A 14,346-nucleotide genomic window follows, 5' to 3' on the forward strand; every position below is an offset into this window, starting at 1 on the left:
ATGGTTTTATAAAATCCTTTATGCTTGGGGATTTTCATACTGGAAGCAGCATCATAACCCTTTGAATGCTTCTGTTCTTTGAGACTTGTAGGCAGCTCGGATTTAATTCTATCTCTTTATAATATCAAATAAAGGAGGTTGAAGCAGGTCCTCCAATTTTGGCCCTGGCCCCATGGAATTTCCTCCTGAGGGGGATCCTAACCCTGCAAATATTAAGGGGGAGAGTTAGTATTTTCATTTTGGCAAGCATTTAATTATGCTGGACTAGGATCCAGAGATTCTCTTCCTTTGGCAGAGGGAGTTTGCCTATGGAAGGACTTCCTTTGATAAAAAGGAAACCTTTGGCTCCAACCCATTGTGATTATTATGTTTTAAGGTCTGAAACGTTAAAATGCAGTGTTAATATATAACTACCAAAATGTATATGTGCCAAAAAGGAGAAAGTAAAATAGCATTTTGTTCCTGAGAAACGGACTATGGCTGATGTGGAAAGTACTGGTGTATATTGACTAAGAAACAAATGTGATTGGCAATGGAAGACTCTTTGTAATGGAGCCTTCTTTCTCAATTTGTTGACAGCTCCTGCAGAACCTCACTTATGCACAGAGGATGTCGGTGCTGTTGGTCTACAATGGATCTTCTATGCTAGAATCGAACAAGTTCAGCCTGAAGTGCTTCCATAGGAGACGGCTGCGATTTCTGTGTTCATAAAGGTCTTCCAGGTGCCTTTTGAAACTTGATCAAAATTAGTTGGAAAAGTCCAAATAACTTTTATTTATTTTTATTTTATTTATTTACTTAAATGCACAACTCTCTTGAAGAGACTTACATGAGTATAGTGTATACTTCCTTCTACCTTACAGGTCATTGTCCTCTGCAAGCACTTTTAATATTGGCCACCTTTCAGCCTGCTTTGGAAGTGGATTTGTGAGGGAAACACCCATGTAGTCTTTCACAGCTTTGTAGCTTTGCTGTATTTAAATTCTTTTTATATGTCTTTTAAATGTTCAGACATAGCTTTGGCAGTTTTTGGTGAACTGGTAAAGATTTCACCAAATTTGTTCAGCAGGAAAATATAACTGTTTTCACTGCCCATGGTTTTGAGCTAAAAGAGACTATGCAAGCTTTTTAAAGATGTGATGTATGGAATTAATGCAAGATGCTCAACTATAAAAGTACTTCACAATTGCTGCTAAGGTACTATCTTAATTTAATTGTGCTGTGGGATGAGAGGTTTCAGACACTCGCCAAGAATATAAAATATCCAGTGTGGTTTTTTTCTTTGTCTAATCAGAAACTATTTGTTTAATTGGTGGTTCTCATTTTGTACAATGAACTATACTTAAAAGATGGGATATGCTTAAATTTTAACCCTGTAAACCTTTTTATGTAAAAAAAAAATCTTCTGGAAAAAAGCTACCAAACTATTTTTTGTATAATAAATTTATATTGGAAACGATTCGTTACATCTTTGCTACTTGAATCATTGTGCATGACTAAACTAGGAAACTTAACTCAATATTTAGATTCTTTAAATATGAGAAAAATGCAAATAAAACTACCATGATACTCATGTTCAAAATGGGATGAGAAACATTTTCAGTTGTTTGATATTATCTTGGTCAGCAGATTTCCTCAGACATTAATTTTGTCTTTGTGAAAATGGGATGTAAAGTTTGTCCAAGACAAACAAAACTGGAAAGGGTGGAATAAGTTTGTCATTCCCAGTCTGTGATCCTTGGAAGGCTGTCTCTGGGATCATAGGATATATTGGAGCTCCCTTTCTGACACAAGATGAAAACCTGGTGCCCACTCTGGGCTGCCGCAAGAATATCTGATGGCCTGGCCCTGCCAGTGTTAGTCAGGCTGAAGGGGTGTTCTGAGAATGTCAGGGGAGGGCTTTGGAAATAGCTTGGATCCAAAGTCCTCCTACTCCCCTGACATCACCACTTAATGCCCCCCCCCCCGAATAGATTTAGTTCAGTTCGGGTTATTATTTCTAGTAGGCGGGAAGGTACTTCAATTGAGAGCCTGGCCAGGCTCTGGAAAAGGCAGCTGAATCACCTTCCGGTCTCCCCACCCTTATGTGAGGGGGTCAGCCAAATTAGATACAGTCATATTTGAAAATTAATTCAGGATTGAAATCCAGGCATCAAATTATTCTGTATGTGTGTATTCAGTTGATTCTTTATCACGTATATTCAAGTGTGAGCATTCCTGAAAAAGTCATTCTTAAAGCCTCCACAATACATGAAAAAATAGAGCTTAAATTTGAGGTTTCAATAGTACTGGGGAGAATGATTGCGAAACATTCCTCCATTGAAAACCCAAAGCAGCAGATGCCTTAGATAAGTCTTCAGATTGATCTTAATATGTCCACATTTTGAGAGGGGAATGGGCTGTTGTATCCTTTGCCAAAATTCTCTCTCATCTCCAAGTTGTCCAAAGCCTAGTTGGCATTTTGTAGCACAACTATCCACTTACTACTTTGGCATGTTTCTCACTTTTTTGGGTACTATTGTTTTTAATTCCACTACACAAACAAGAATGACAACAACCCATATTTTGCTGGATCTCTCAGTGGCCTTTGATACCATCGACCATAACATCATTCTGGACCGTTTTGAGGGGCTGGGAGCTGGGGACACTGTTATATAGTGGTTCTGCTCCTTCTGCCGTGTCCAGAAAGTGATATTCAGACCCCTGGGCTCTCACTTGTGGGGTGCCTCAGGGTTTTGTTCTCTCCCCCATGCTTTTCAACATCTACATGCAGCCGCTGGGAGAGATCATCAGGGGGTTTGGGCTGGGTGTTCATCAGTATGTGGATGATACCCAGCTCTACCTCTCTTTCAAATCAGAATCAGTGAGGGTGGTGAAGGTCCTGTGTGAGTGTCTGGAGGCTGTTGGAGGATGGATGGTGGCTAACAGATTGCAGTTGAATCCTGACAAGGCAGAAATACTGTTCTTGGGGGACAGGGGGTGGGCAGATGTGTTTGACTCTCTGGTCCTGAATGGGGTAACTGTGCCCTGAAGGACCAGGTGCGCAGCCTAGGAGTCATTTTGGACTCCCAGCTGTCCATGGAGGTGCACGTCAGTTCTGTGTCCAGGGCAGCTGTCTACCAACTCCATCTGGTACGCAGGCTGAGACCCTACCTGCCCGCAGGCAGTCTCGCCAGAGTGGTGCATGCTTTGGTTATCTCTCGCTTGGACTACTGCAATGCGCTCTATGTGGGGCTACTTTTGAAGGTGACCCGGAAACTGCAATTAATCCAGAATGTGACAGCTGGACTGGTGACTGGGAGTGGCCGCCAAGACCATATAACACTGGTTCTGAAACACCTACATTGGCTCCCAGTATGTTTCCAAGCACAATTCAAAGTGTTGGTGCTGACCTTTAAAGCCCTAAACGGCCTTGGCCCAGTATACCTGAAGGAGTGTCTCCACTCACATCGTTCAGCCCGGACACTGAGGTCCAGCTTTGAGGGCCTTCTGGCGGTTCCCTCGCTGAAAGAAGTGAGTTTTCAGGGAACCAGGCAGAGGGCCTTCTCGGTGGCAGTGCCTGCTCTGTGGAACGCCCTCCCATCAGATGTCAAGGAAATAAACAAGTACTGTACCTGACTTCCAGAAGACATCTGAAGGCAGCCCTGTTTAGGGAAGTTTTTAATGTTTGATGTTTTATCCTATTTTTAATATCCTGTTGGAGGCTGCCCAGAGTGACTGAGGAGGCCCGGCCAGATGGGTGGTGTACAAGTAAATAATAATAGTAATAATAATAATAAAATAATAATAATAATAATTTTTTAAATTATTATTTATACCCCCTCTACTTAAAAACAGATGCTGGAACCACAGGGATGCCCAATGTTTCGTTTACATAGAGACTGCCAAGGTGCCTTACTTTGCTAACTATGTTGTTCTGCAGCTCGGCAAACTTATAAAACTTACAAAACTAAAAAGATTAATGTGTTGATAGGAAAGGGGAGGTTGTTCTTTTCCCCCTCCTGATGCTGCAGGTATAGCTCTTCCGAGTACTTTGATTTCCATGGCAAAAACCAAACAGTGACCTTTGAGTAGGGGAGGCCATGCTTTTCTCCACTGTCCTGATTTTGAGAATTCTTCTGTCAACATTGGTACGATGGGCAACATTAGCTGTTTCTTTCATCATTTCCCTTAACTTGGAAGCCTCAAAAACACTTGTTAGTAGTATGTATACAGTATGAGTCGTTGCAAAGCACAGTGTGTACCTTTGCAACAGAGCTTTGCAACAGTGTTCTTTCATCATGCAACTACAGAGCTCGTCTTTGGGGGAAAGCTACTGCTGAGACCAAAATCCTAACCAAATGGTATGCCTTACAAAAAAAACAAGCTCCAGATCATCACATGCACCACCAGAGGCCACTATAATACACAGTAATGAACTGCTGTGTGGCTGTTTCACCATGCAGGTGATGAGAAGTGCTTGAGAAGGGGGAATACATCTTCCACTTTATATTTGAGTGGGATGTTTGTGTCCCTTCTCAAAATAGTTTTGAGCCACACTGTTACCCCACAGTCCAGAAGTCCCTTGGTAAGCTGTGTAGCATGCAGAATAGTAATATGGATGAAGGGTGCCTGCATGAAACAGCCAGGAAAAAAGAAGAAACAGGCATTGAAGATGGAGAGATAGTAAGTTCAGCCCAGATGAGGTCCAGCGCCGAGGGCCTTCTGGCAGTTCCTTCACTGCGAGAAGCGAAGTTACTGGAAACCAGGCAGAGGGCCTTCTCGGTGGTGGCGCCCGCCCTGTGGAATGCCCTCCTATCAGATGTCAAGGAAATAAACAACTATCTGACTTTTAGAAGACATTTGAAGGCAGCCCTGTTGAGGGAAGTTTTTAATGTTTGTTGTTATTGTTGTTTTATTATTGTTATTGGTGTTCTGTTGAGAGCTGCCCAGAGTGCCTGGGGAAATCCAGCCAAATGGGCGGGGTATAAATAATGTGTTGTTTTTGTTAGTATTGTTGTTGTTACTGTTGTTATTGTTATTACTGCTGCCACCGCAGAATTGCATATAAGAGGTCAGCTGGCTGTCTTCAATTTTTGATCCTAGTGCAGAGAGTGAGTTAACTTTCTGTTTAGAATAAATAATATTCTCCCACACCCCCATTACAAACATTTTGTGGCTGGTGCCCACTGGTCAAAAAAGGCTGGCAACCCATGTGCAAAAGAGCCCCAGCCAAAATGGTCAGTGGTCAGGAAGGATGGGGACAAAAGCTTTTGTATTCGGGGAGCAGAGTTTATTGGGAGGAATGTGCTTGGGACTTGGTGTTTTGCAGTCACACTATTCCCCCCCCCCCCCACAAACCTTTACTCTTGGAGTGCAAAACAAAAGAAACTCAGACTTGTCACATCTGCTGCTGAAGCTCAAGCAACTAGTTTCAGTCCAAAGTCTGTTTCATCGTAACCTGTATTGATTTCAAAACTTGTAAATAGTATATAGACATTAACAAGTGTGCAAATAGATAGTCAATTTGCTGTTGCAGATCAAGCCAACAAACATCTCTGCATTAATATGTACTTTTGCATCAAATAAAAAAGCTTTCCCACCCTCGTTGCTGCTGTGGAAAGAGAGAAAAAAGTCTGCACTTTATATTGAAGGCTTTCTTCTATCTGCGTTTCTGCAGTGCCAGCCAGGGAAGAACAAGCAGGAGGAGGAAGCGGGTGCAATGGTGGGGGGGGGGGCTTCCCACATTTGGAAAGAGTTTGTTTTACAGTGGTACCTTGGTTTTTGAACAGCTTAGTTCTTGAACTGCTTGGAACCCAAACACTTCAAACCCAGAAATGAGTGTTCCGGTTTTGGAACTTTTTTTGGAAGCTGAACATGCTCCAGTTTGAGTGCACACTTCCATTTTGAGCGTGCGCCGTGGCCCCAGTAGTGGCTGCCCCACTTCCTTCCCTTCCCTTTCCTCTGCTGGGAAGCTCCTCTTTCCTCAGTGCAAAGTGGAGTTGGGCGGCTCCTTGAATGTAAGTGACTCCGAAGTAGGGAGACTTGGAAGTTGGTGACTTTTCCCCAGCGCGCAGAGAGACGGTGTTTGGGGGGGGGGGGGGGAGCGTGTGGTGGGGGAACTATGCTGGGCAGGTTGACCTTCCCTCCCCCATCCCAAGCCCACCCCCAAGCAAGATCCAGGCCAGCCAGCGCAGGCGCTGCATTCACAAGCTTGCACTGCACGCTGCAGGCTCCAAGCCACCCGGCTGAGCAGCCTGGGGCTGCCGCTTTGTAATGTTGCCCAAAGAGGAGACAGAAGCCCAGGTGAATGGGGAGTGTGGGCAGATGCTGGAAAACATGCAGGGGAGAAAAGGGGGGGGGGGGGGGGCTGGCCTGGGCAGGGGAAGAGAACTTTTGCCTCCCTTTCCTTCCCTCCCACTTAAACTCTCCTCTCCTGCATCCAGTCAGCCACCTCCTTCTCCATGCGCGCTCCTCACCCCTCCAGTTGGAGTGTTTCCACACACTCTCCCACTTAAACTCCCCCCTCCCGCCTGACCCTCCAATGGCAATGGGTAGATCACTGCTAGTTTTGATACTGGGTAGTAGATTGCAGCCTGGTCTATTGCTTTCATTTTATGGATCAATGGTCTCATTACATAGTAAAATTCATGTTAAATTGCTGTTTTAGGGGTTGTTTTTAAAAGTCTGGAACAGATTAATCCATTTTGTATTACTTTCTATGGGAAAGCACGCCTTGGTTTTAGAACGCTTTGGTTTTAGAACAGACTTCAGAATGAATTAAGTTTGAAAACCAAGGTACCACTGTAATTTCAGCTAATACCGGATTCTGCAGCTCACCTCAGGGGACTAGGTGATGCTAAGATTTTTAACTGGTTCTGTGGCAATTGTACTGGCTTCTCAGCCCAATTCAAGATAAGACACATTGGCCTCTAAATCCCTTGTTCCTCTTGGAGCCTTCCCATCACCCTGCCCTTCCCCCTTCTATATTTTAAAATCATGGGGAGAGACCCTACTTAGGGATTATTCAGTGAACCAAGTTAAATCTCATAAAGGGCCATTTTGAGGTCTATCCCAAAGCTCTGTAACTTACTTCCGAGTGAAATTCTACTTCGTCCTTAGAAGATTCTTGCTTTTTTACAGCATGAGGTGTTTTTGGAGGAGAGAGTTAGGTTGTAACCCTATGCAGTGTTGCATAAGAGCACTCCCGACTGACTGCTGTGGAACTTACTTCTGAGTAAGCATGCACCAGATCAGTCTGAAGATGACAACGGTGAGGTAGATAGACTGCTGACCTCAAGTTGTTGTGAATGTTGGTTGCTGTTGATTTTCTAGCTGCTACGAGTTCAGATGCTTGCTCCTTCTGCATTTATTGCAAGGATTATATTTATTGTTAGGTTGCACGACTGTCTGTATGGGTAAGCCTCCTGGTTTCTAAAGAGAGAAGGCACAGCAACAAATCCTTAAACAAACAAACATTGAGGTCTGCCAAGGAACACTGGGAAAGGAAAGGGAGCAGAACAGCTTTTCATTACTTTAAATAAGCAATTCTGGTGAAACCTTATACAAAATATGAAAATGGTTATTTTATCACAGACATTTAGGCAATGCAGCAGGTATAAGGCAATGAGGAATGTTCAAGTTTTGCCAGTAACTTACAGTTAACTAAAGTACAGCTTATTTTAGCACTGTGTTTTTGAGGATGCTGGCATTATAGGTAAAGGTAAAGGGACCCCTGACCATTAGGTCCAGTCGTGGCCGACTCTGGGGTTGTGGCGCTCATCTTGCTTTATTGGCTGAGGGAGCCGGTGTACAGCTTCCAGGTCATGTGGCCTGACTAAGCCGCTTCTGGTGAACCAGAGCAACGCACAGAAACGCTGTTTACCTTCCCGCCGGAGCGGTACCTATTTATCTACTTGCACTTTGACGTGCTTTTGAACTGCTAGGTTGGCAGGAGCAGGGACTGAGCAACGGGACTGAGCTCACCCCGTTGCGGGGATTCGAACCGCCAACCTTCTGATCAGCAAGTCCTAGGCTCTGTGGCTTAACCCACAGTGCCACCTGCGTTCCTGTGCTGGCATTATAGTAGCAAATAAATTAACAGACGCTCCCACAGTGCCCACCTTTATTCGCGGACTGTGGGCCGGGGGGGAGGGGTGGCGTTATTAATCCTGGAAGATTGTTCTTTCAGGGCTCTACCATCGCCATCGATCCCCGGCATTGAATGTGTTGGCCTAGTGTGGGGCTCCGAGGTGAGCTTGGCTGTCTGGCTGGTGTACCGGCCACCTAGCGCACCAGCAGCCACCCTGTCAGGCCTGCTGGAGGCGGTGGCCGGCTGGGCCTTGGAGTTCCCTAACCTATTGGTATTGGGGGACTTCAACATCCATGCTGATGCCACTCCCTCCTCACAGGCTCTGGACCTGGTGTCTTCCATGGCGACACTAGGGCTCTCCCAGTTTGTTTCGGGCCCCACACATCAAGCAGGCCACACGCTGGATTTGATCTTTGGCGTCGGTATAGATGTGATCATGTTTCCTTCGATGAAGGTGCCATGGTCTGATCACTATGCTCTGAAAGCCAGGATTGACGTTCCACCCCCACCCTGCTTGGGTGGCGAGCCAATTTGGGCTCGCCCGCAGAGGCTGATGGACCCTGATAGATTCCGTCAAGCCTTGCGGGACCTTTCTCCCCCTGGCGACTCATTGACTGAGCTTGTTGAGGCCTGGAATACCCAGCTCCTGGCAGCCATCAATGAGATCGCACCTAAGCGCCCTCTGCGACCCCGCAGAAACCGGGCTCCCTGGTTTACCGAGGTGCTCCGGAAAATGAAGCGGGACCTCAGACGGCTAGAGCGAGTATGGCGGGGTGCCCGTGACGGAGCTTCAAGAACATCTTATAGGGTTTTTATGAAAACCTACGAGATGGCAGTGAAGGCCGCTAAAAAGTCCTACTTCTCGGCCTCCATTGCATCCGCTAGCTCTCGCCCGGCGCAATTATTTAGTATAATTCGGTCTTTAACGTCCCTCGAAGGACAGCCAAATTTAAATAACAATCTGACACACAGCTGTGAGGCATTTGCGAGCTTTTTTGCGGAGAAGGTCTTGTTGCTCCGCCATGACCTCCCTGCCAATTTGGATACAATAAAGGAACTGGAGGCCCCTCGACTGTCCTCGGGTTCAGTATTGGACCACTTTGACTGGATATCCCCAGCTGATGTAGACAGACTCCTCCGAGCTGGAAAGCCCACCACCTGTCCTCTCGACCCGTGCCCGTCCTGGCTGATTAGAGCGTGTCCAGAAGAGGTGCGGGCCCCCCTGGGGGATATCATCAATCTGTCCCTTGGCACCGGGACATTCCCAGGGGAACTGAAGGAGGCAGTGGTGCGCCCGCTCTTAAAGAAAACATCATTAGATCCCTTAGATCTATCCAATTACCGCCCGGTTTCGAATCTTCCATTCCTGGGTAAGGTGATTGAGAGAGCGGTTGCTGAACAGCTTGGTAGGTTTCTGGATGAAACATCAGCTCTGGATCCATTCCAGTCCGGCTTCCGCGCTGGTCATGGGACCGAGACGGCTCTGGTCGCCCTAACAGATGATCTCCGCAGGCAGCTGGATCGAGGCGGGTCGGGGCTGCTGATTCTTCTAGACCTGTCAGCAGCCTTCGACATGGTCGATCACGAACTCCTGGACCACCGCCTTGCCGACGTGGGAATCCAGGGCACAGTCCTTCAATGGCTGCGCTCGTTTCTCTCTGGTCGGGGACAGAGGGTGGCGCTTGGGGGGGAATTGTCATCCCGCCACTCCTTGGTGTGTGGTGTGCCTCAGGGTGCAATACTCTCCCCGATGCTTTTTAACATCTTTATGCGCCCCCTCGCCCAGCTTGTCCGGAGTTTTGGGCTGGGCTGCCATCAGTATGCTGATGACACCCAACTCTATTTGTTGATGGACGGCCACCCGGACTCGGCCCCAGACACACTGATCAGATGCTTGGAGGCTGTGGCTGGATGGTTACGTGGGAGCCGGTTGAAGTTAAATCCTTCGAAGACAGAGGTCCTCTGGCTGGGACAGGACGACATGGGACTGAGGGGGCAACTCCCATCTCTTGCGGGGGTGCAATTAGTGCCAGCACCGTCCGTTAAGAGTTTGGGTGTAATCTTCGATACCTCCCTCTCCATGGAGGCGCAGATTGCAGCTATAACAAAGGCGGCATTTTTTCATCTCCGCCAAGCTAAGCAGTTGGCTCCTTACCTCTCTCGCCCTGACCTAGCCACTGTGATCCACGCGACGGTCACCTCCAGACTGGATTATTGGAACTCGCTCTACGTGGGGCTGCCCTTGAGACTGACCCAGAAACTCCAGCGGGTGCAGAATGCCGCAGCGAGACTCCTTACGGGGTCTTCGCTTAGAGATCACATTCATCCGGTGCTATACCAGCTGCACTGGCTCCCGGTGGAGTACAGGATCAGGTTTAAGGTGCTGGTTTTAACCTTCAAAGCCCTATACGGCCTAGGGCCCTCGTACCTACGGGACCGCCTCTCCTGGTATGCCCCACAGAGGAACTTACGATCTTCAAATAAAAACACCTTGAGGGTCCCAGGCCTCAGAGAGGTTAGGCTGGCCTCAACTAGAGCCAGGGCTTTTTCGGCTGCGGCTCCAACCTGGTGGAACGCTCTGTCACAAGAGACAAGGGCCCTGCAGGACTTGACATCTTTCCGCAGGGCCTGCAAGACAGAGCTGTTCCACCTGGCATTTGGTCAGGGCGCAGCCTGACCCCCTCCTCTGGCAATCTTTACAAAGCTTTAGTTTATGGTTGCCATCAATTTTGATTTTAATTCATTTTTATAATGTTTTATAATGTCATACTGTTTTAGTGTTGTTAGCCGCCCTGAGCCCGGCTTCGGCTGGGGAGGGCGGGATATAAATAAAATTTATTATTATTATTATTATTATTAGTTGTATCTTGTGGTCTCTCTTCCTTCAGCAGCATGCCTGCAAAAGCAAACATTTCCTCTGTGCCTAACAACTCTGCCGAGGTGGGTGGTGGTTTGCATTCTGACTTCCCCTGACACAGGCAGACAAAAATAAATCCAAAAATATCCTGCTAGGTCACCTGCTAAGGTATCTTCCTTATTTCCAGTGATGTAAACATTCAGTGTATAAACCTGTTTCATCTAGGGGAGGTGTCCAGCTACAGCTCCATGTTCCCTGATGGTCCTCCTTGATGTCCGAGATCAGGCAAGACGGTTGGAAACACAGCACAGCCCAGGACTGATGGAGGCGCTGAGCAGGGTGGGCTGTGGTGATGAGCGCTTCTTCGGAAGCTATGGAAAGCATCTTGTTCTTTCTTGTTCTTTCTGATGGGTCAACAAGGTGCTTTTGAAGGGGCAACATTAGCAATGTTCTTCTGTGCCACTGGATATAACTTTGCCACAGTTGAGCAGCTGTGGATCTTAGACACTTACTTGCCAGCATAAGCACCTTCTAGGTTTAAGCCTTTGTCATTTTGGAGAAGGTGACCTTCCAATGCTTCTGCAGTTTTAGTTATTTCAAACTTTCATTACAAATTAAACATGTGCTCAACCCTTTCAAATATCTAATCTTAAAATATATATAAAGTTCACCGTTATCTGCTAACCTTTAAGGTTGGTTTACACATTCTGTGTTCATAACTTGACTCCTCCTCCCTGATTACAGTACTTGCAGCTGAACATGCAAGTTAACTCCATGGCATCTAAAGTGGTGATGGGGGCAGGGGCTGGAAAAATACTCTGCCTGATCTGTGATGCTTGTTCACACTTGCTTGATCTGTGATTCACACTTGCAAATCACCAGTTAATGCTGTAATAATTAGATAATTAACATGATGTATGAACCATTCCCTAAATAATTTGGCTCCGATTTGGACCAAAAGTTGTATTTTAAACTTCAAGCAAACCAGACCTTTCAAACAAACAAACAAACAAAGCCAAATGGTTGTAAACACACATGGGAAAATGGTTTAATAATGAATTAAATACGTGTTTTTCAGAATGAAATATTTGTCTCTAGCCAGAAGTGCCCCGAGAGTCTTCTGGCATATTAAAGACAAACATACTTACTGTAGAATTTACTTTCATAGACCTACTTTTAGAGACCAGCTTGTCAAATATGTGAAGTGTTATCTGCAGTTGACTGATGCGTATGACACATACATTCACAAGGGTACCCAAAAGCTTAAAGGTCATGAAATAGAAGAGGTGCAGTAGGTCTGCGGCTTTTCTTTAATCATTGTAAGCCTATTGGTTGCCTGCATTTCATAAACGTCATACACTTTATGAGGTACTTTATACCTTTTGATTATGTCAGAATGCTCAATTGAACTCAATGGGACTTATTTCTAAACATACTTGTGTAAGATTGAGCGGTAAATCTATTCGTCCAAGGTGTTAAACACGTTAGAATCATTGGGACGCAAGAGCCTGCTGGATGAGGCCAGTGGCTCCCCTGGTCCAGCCTCCTGTTCCCACTGTGGCCAATCAGATGCCTGCGGGAGAGCAGGGCCTGAGCGCAAGAGCAAATCTCCGTCCTTGTGAATCCCAGCAACTGGTACTGAGATGCAGGCTGGATGACAGTGAATGGAAAACAACCATCCTCTTTTAACGCCATTCAAGTCCATGGTTATCAGTACGTCTTGTGGGAGCAAATTGCATAGTTAAGCTACAGAATATGCTGCATGAAGGAGGATTCCTTTTGTCTGTTGAGAGGGTTTGCCTGCTTTAAGCCATTTATTCCTGCACCAGGCCGGCTGCATGCCTTTCATCATGACTACTACATGCAATAACTCAATTTGAGAAGTACAGCACAAAAGTTGCATCCCATGCTGTGTTACCTCAGTAGTGAAGCAACATGTTCTTCACAGCCTCTATCAACCAGTAACTTCCATGGATAGGAAGCTGGAAACTCTGCTATAAAATGGGGGTGGGAAACCTCTGCTCCTCCTGATCCTGTTGAACTCCCAACTCCCATCGGCTTCAACCAGCAGGTCCAATGGTTAGGGGAGCTGTAGTCCTCTGACATCTGAAGGGCCATGAGTTCCCCACCCCTCAAGTTCTTGTCACAACAGTTTATATCTGATTCTCTTCTTCTTGTGTTAGTACTGAGCATAATTTGATTAAGAGAAAACAAGAACCCTAACTTGACCCAGGAGTGAAAAATTAAGTCAATGAAAAATTATTCCTAAGGGAAGTTTTTTAACAGTAAAAAATATATGCATCATTAAGCAGATAAACTGAACTTTGTTGATTGGAAGTCAGTTTAAGGAATTGTCTAGCCAACAACCTGATGCTCAAGTTTGCATAGAGTGTTTCCCCCCCCCCCCCTCTTCTCTTCAGAAGCTTGCATTCATTTGTATTTGGTCGTCTAATCTCTTTATGTTAAATTAGAAAGGAACCTTTAATTTCCATTTCATTTCAATATAATCACATACAAATTTTATAGGTATAGTTCTCACCCAGGTTGCCTGATGAATGGGCTTAAATTTTGCCGTTGGGTGTTTTTGCGAGACTGAAGTAGTTGTGAATGATGTACACACTATATGTTTAAGGCAAATTTTCCCTCTAAAGAATCCTGGGAAGTGTAGTTTACCCCTCACAGCACTACAATTCCCAGCACCCTTAAAAAGGATGGGATGTGCTTTAAATGTTTGGTGCGTACTCAGCCTTGCTATATACAAACAACGACTGCTGATTTGCAAGATTGCTCACCATCCTGCCAAAATAAAAACCCATTAATCCAGACAGAGTAAAGGGCTCATCTTTGTATATAATCACCAGTTTTGTTAGACCAAATGGCAAGAAACAGACAAAGACCATTTCCACCTGCACAAAGCAATGGTGATTGCCTCTTTCAACCCATTCAGCTTCAAAGTGGTAATAGCATCTAGATGGGGTTGTCTTTTCTGAAAGGATGGTATCTGCAGCTTGAGTTGTAGGACAGTCCAGCAGCTGAGACTGATGGACCAGCTGCAGCCTCTCCTGGGCAAAGGCAGCCTGGCCAGTTGTCCACGGCCTAGCTAAATAGACATGGCCATAATTTCAAGGTGTTCCCTGCAGCCTTCATTTGAAGACTGTTAAGAACCAGAATCTTCTGCTTGTGCAAAATGTGGCTGCTTGGATACTGACTGCAACTAGTCAGGAAAATATCTCATAACCATCTCTCCTGAAACAACTCTCCTAGTTTTTGCAGAGCCACTAATCCTACTTAACAAGGACAACCCTCTTTGGGACTTCCGGGTTGGCGCCTCCGGCAATGGCGGAGCTCCTCCGTTCGGGAGGAACTTGCTCCGTGAAAAATAGGGTCTGACCGCCACGGCGAAGGCGGAGACCCTCAG

At 45.9% G+C, this 14,346-nt stretch overlaps 1 protein-coding gene across 7 annotated transcripts in view; it reads left to right on the forward strand.

Moving 5' to 3' along the window:
- The window catches only part of SMC5 (structural maintenance of chromosomes 5), a 67,404-nt gene that overhangs the window by 41,903 nt on the left and 11,155 nt on the right, over positions 1 to 14,346 (forward strand). For 5 of the 7 annotated variants that reach the window (XM_079996024.1, XM_079996027.1, XM_079996028.1 and 2 more), the window contains one exon: positions 580 to 1,459. In XM_079996024.1, the coding sequence (XP_079852150.1) occupies positions 580 to 711 (132 nt within the window). In that variant the 3' untranslated portion in view covers positions 712 to 1,459. Of the gene's footprint in view, positions 1 to 579; positions 1,460 to 4,292; positions 5,330 to 14,346 lie in introns of those variants that run through there. The other 2 variants (XM_079996026.1, XM_079996025.1) reach the window with 2 other exon arrangements.

The sequence above is a fragment of the Podarcis cretensis genome (assembly GCF_951804945.1).
Source record: "Podarcis cretensis genome assembly, chromosome: 11".
In the NCBI taxonomy this organism is placed as follows: Eukaryota; Metazoa; Chordata; class Lepidosauria; order Squamata; family Lacertidae; genus Podarcis; species Podarcis cretensis.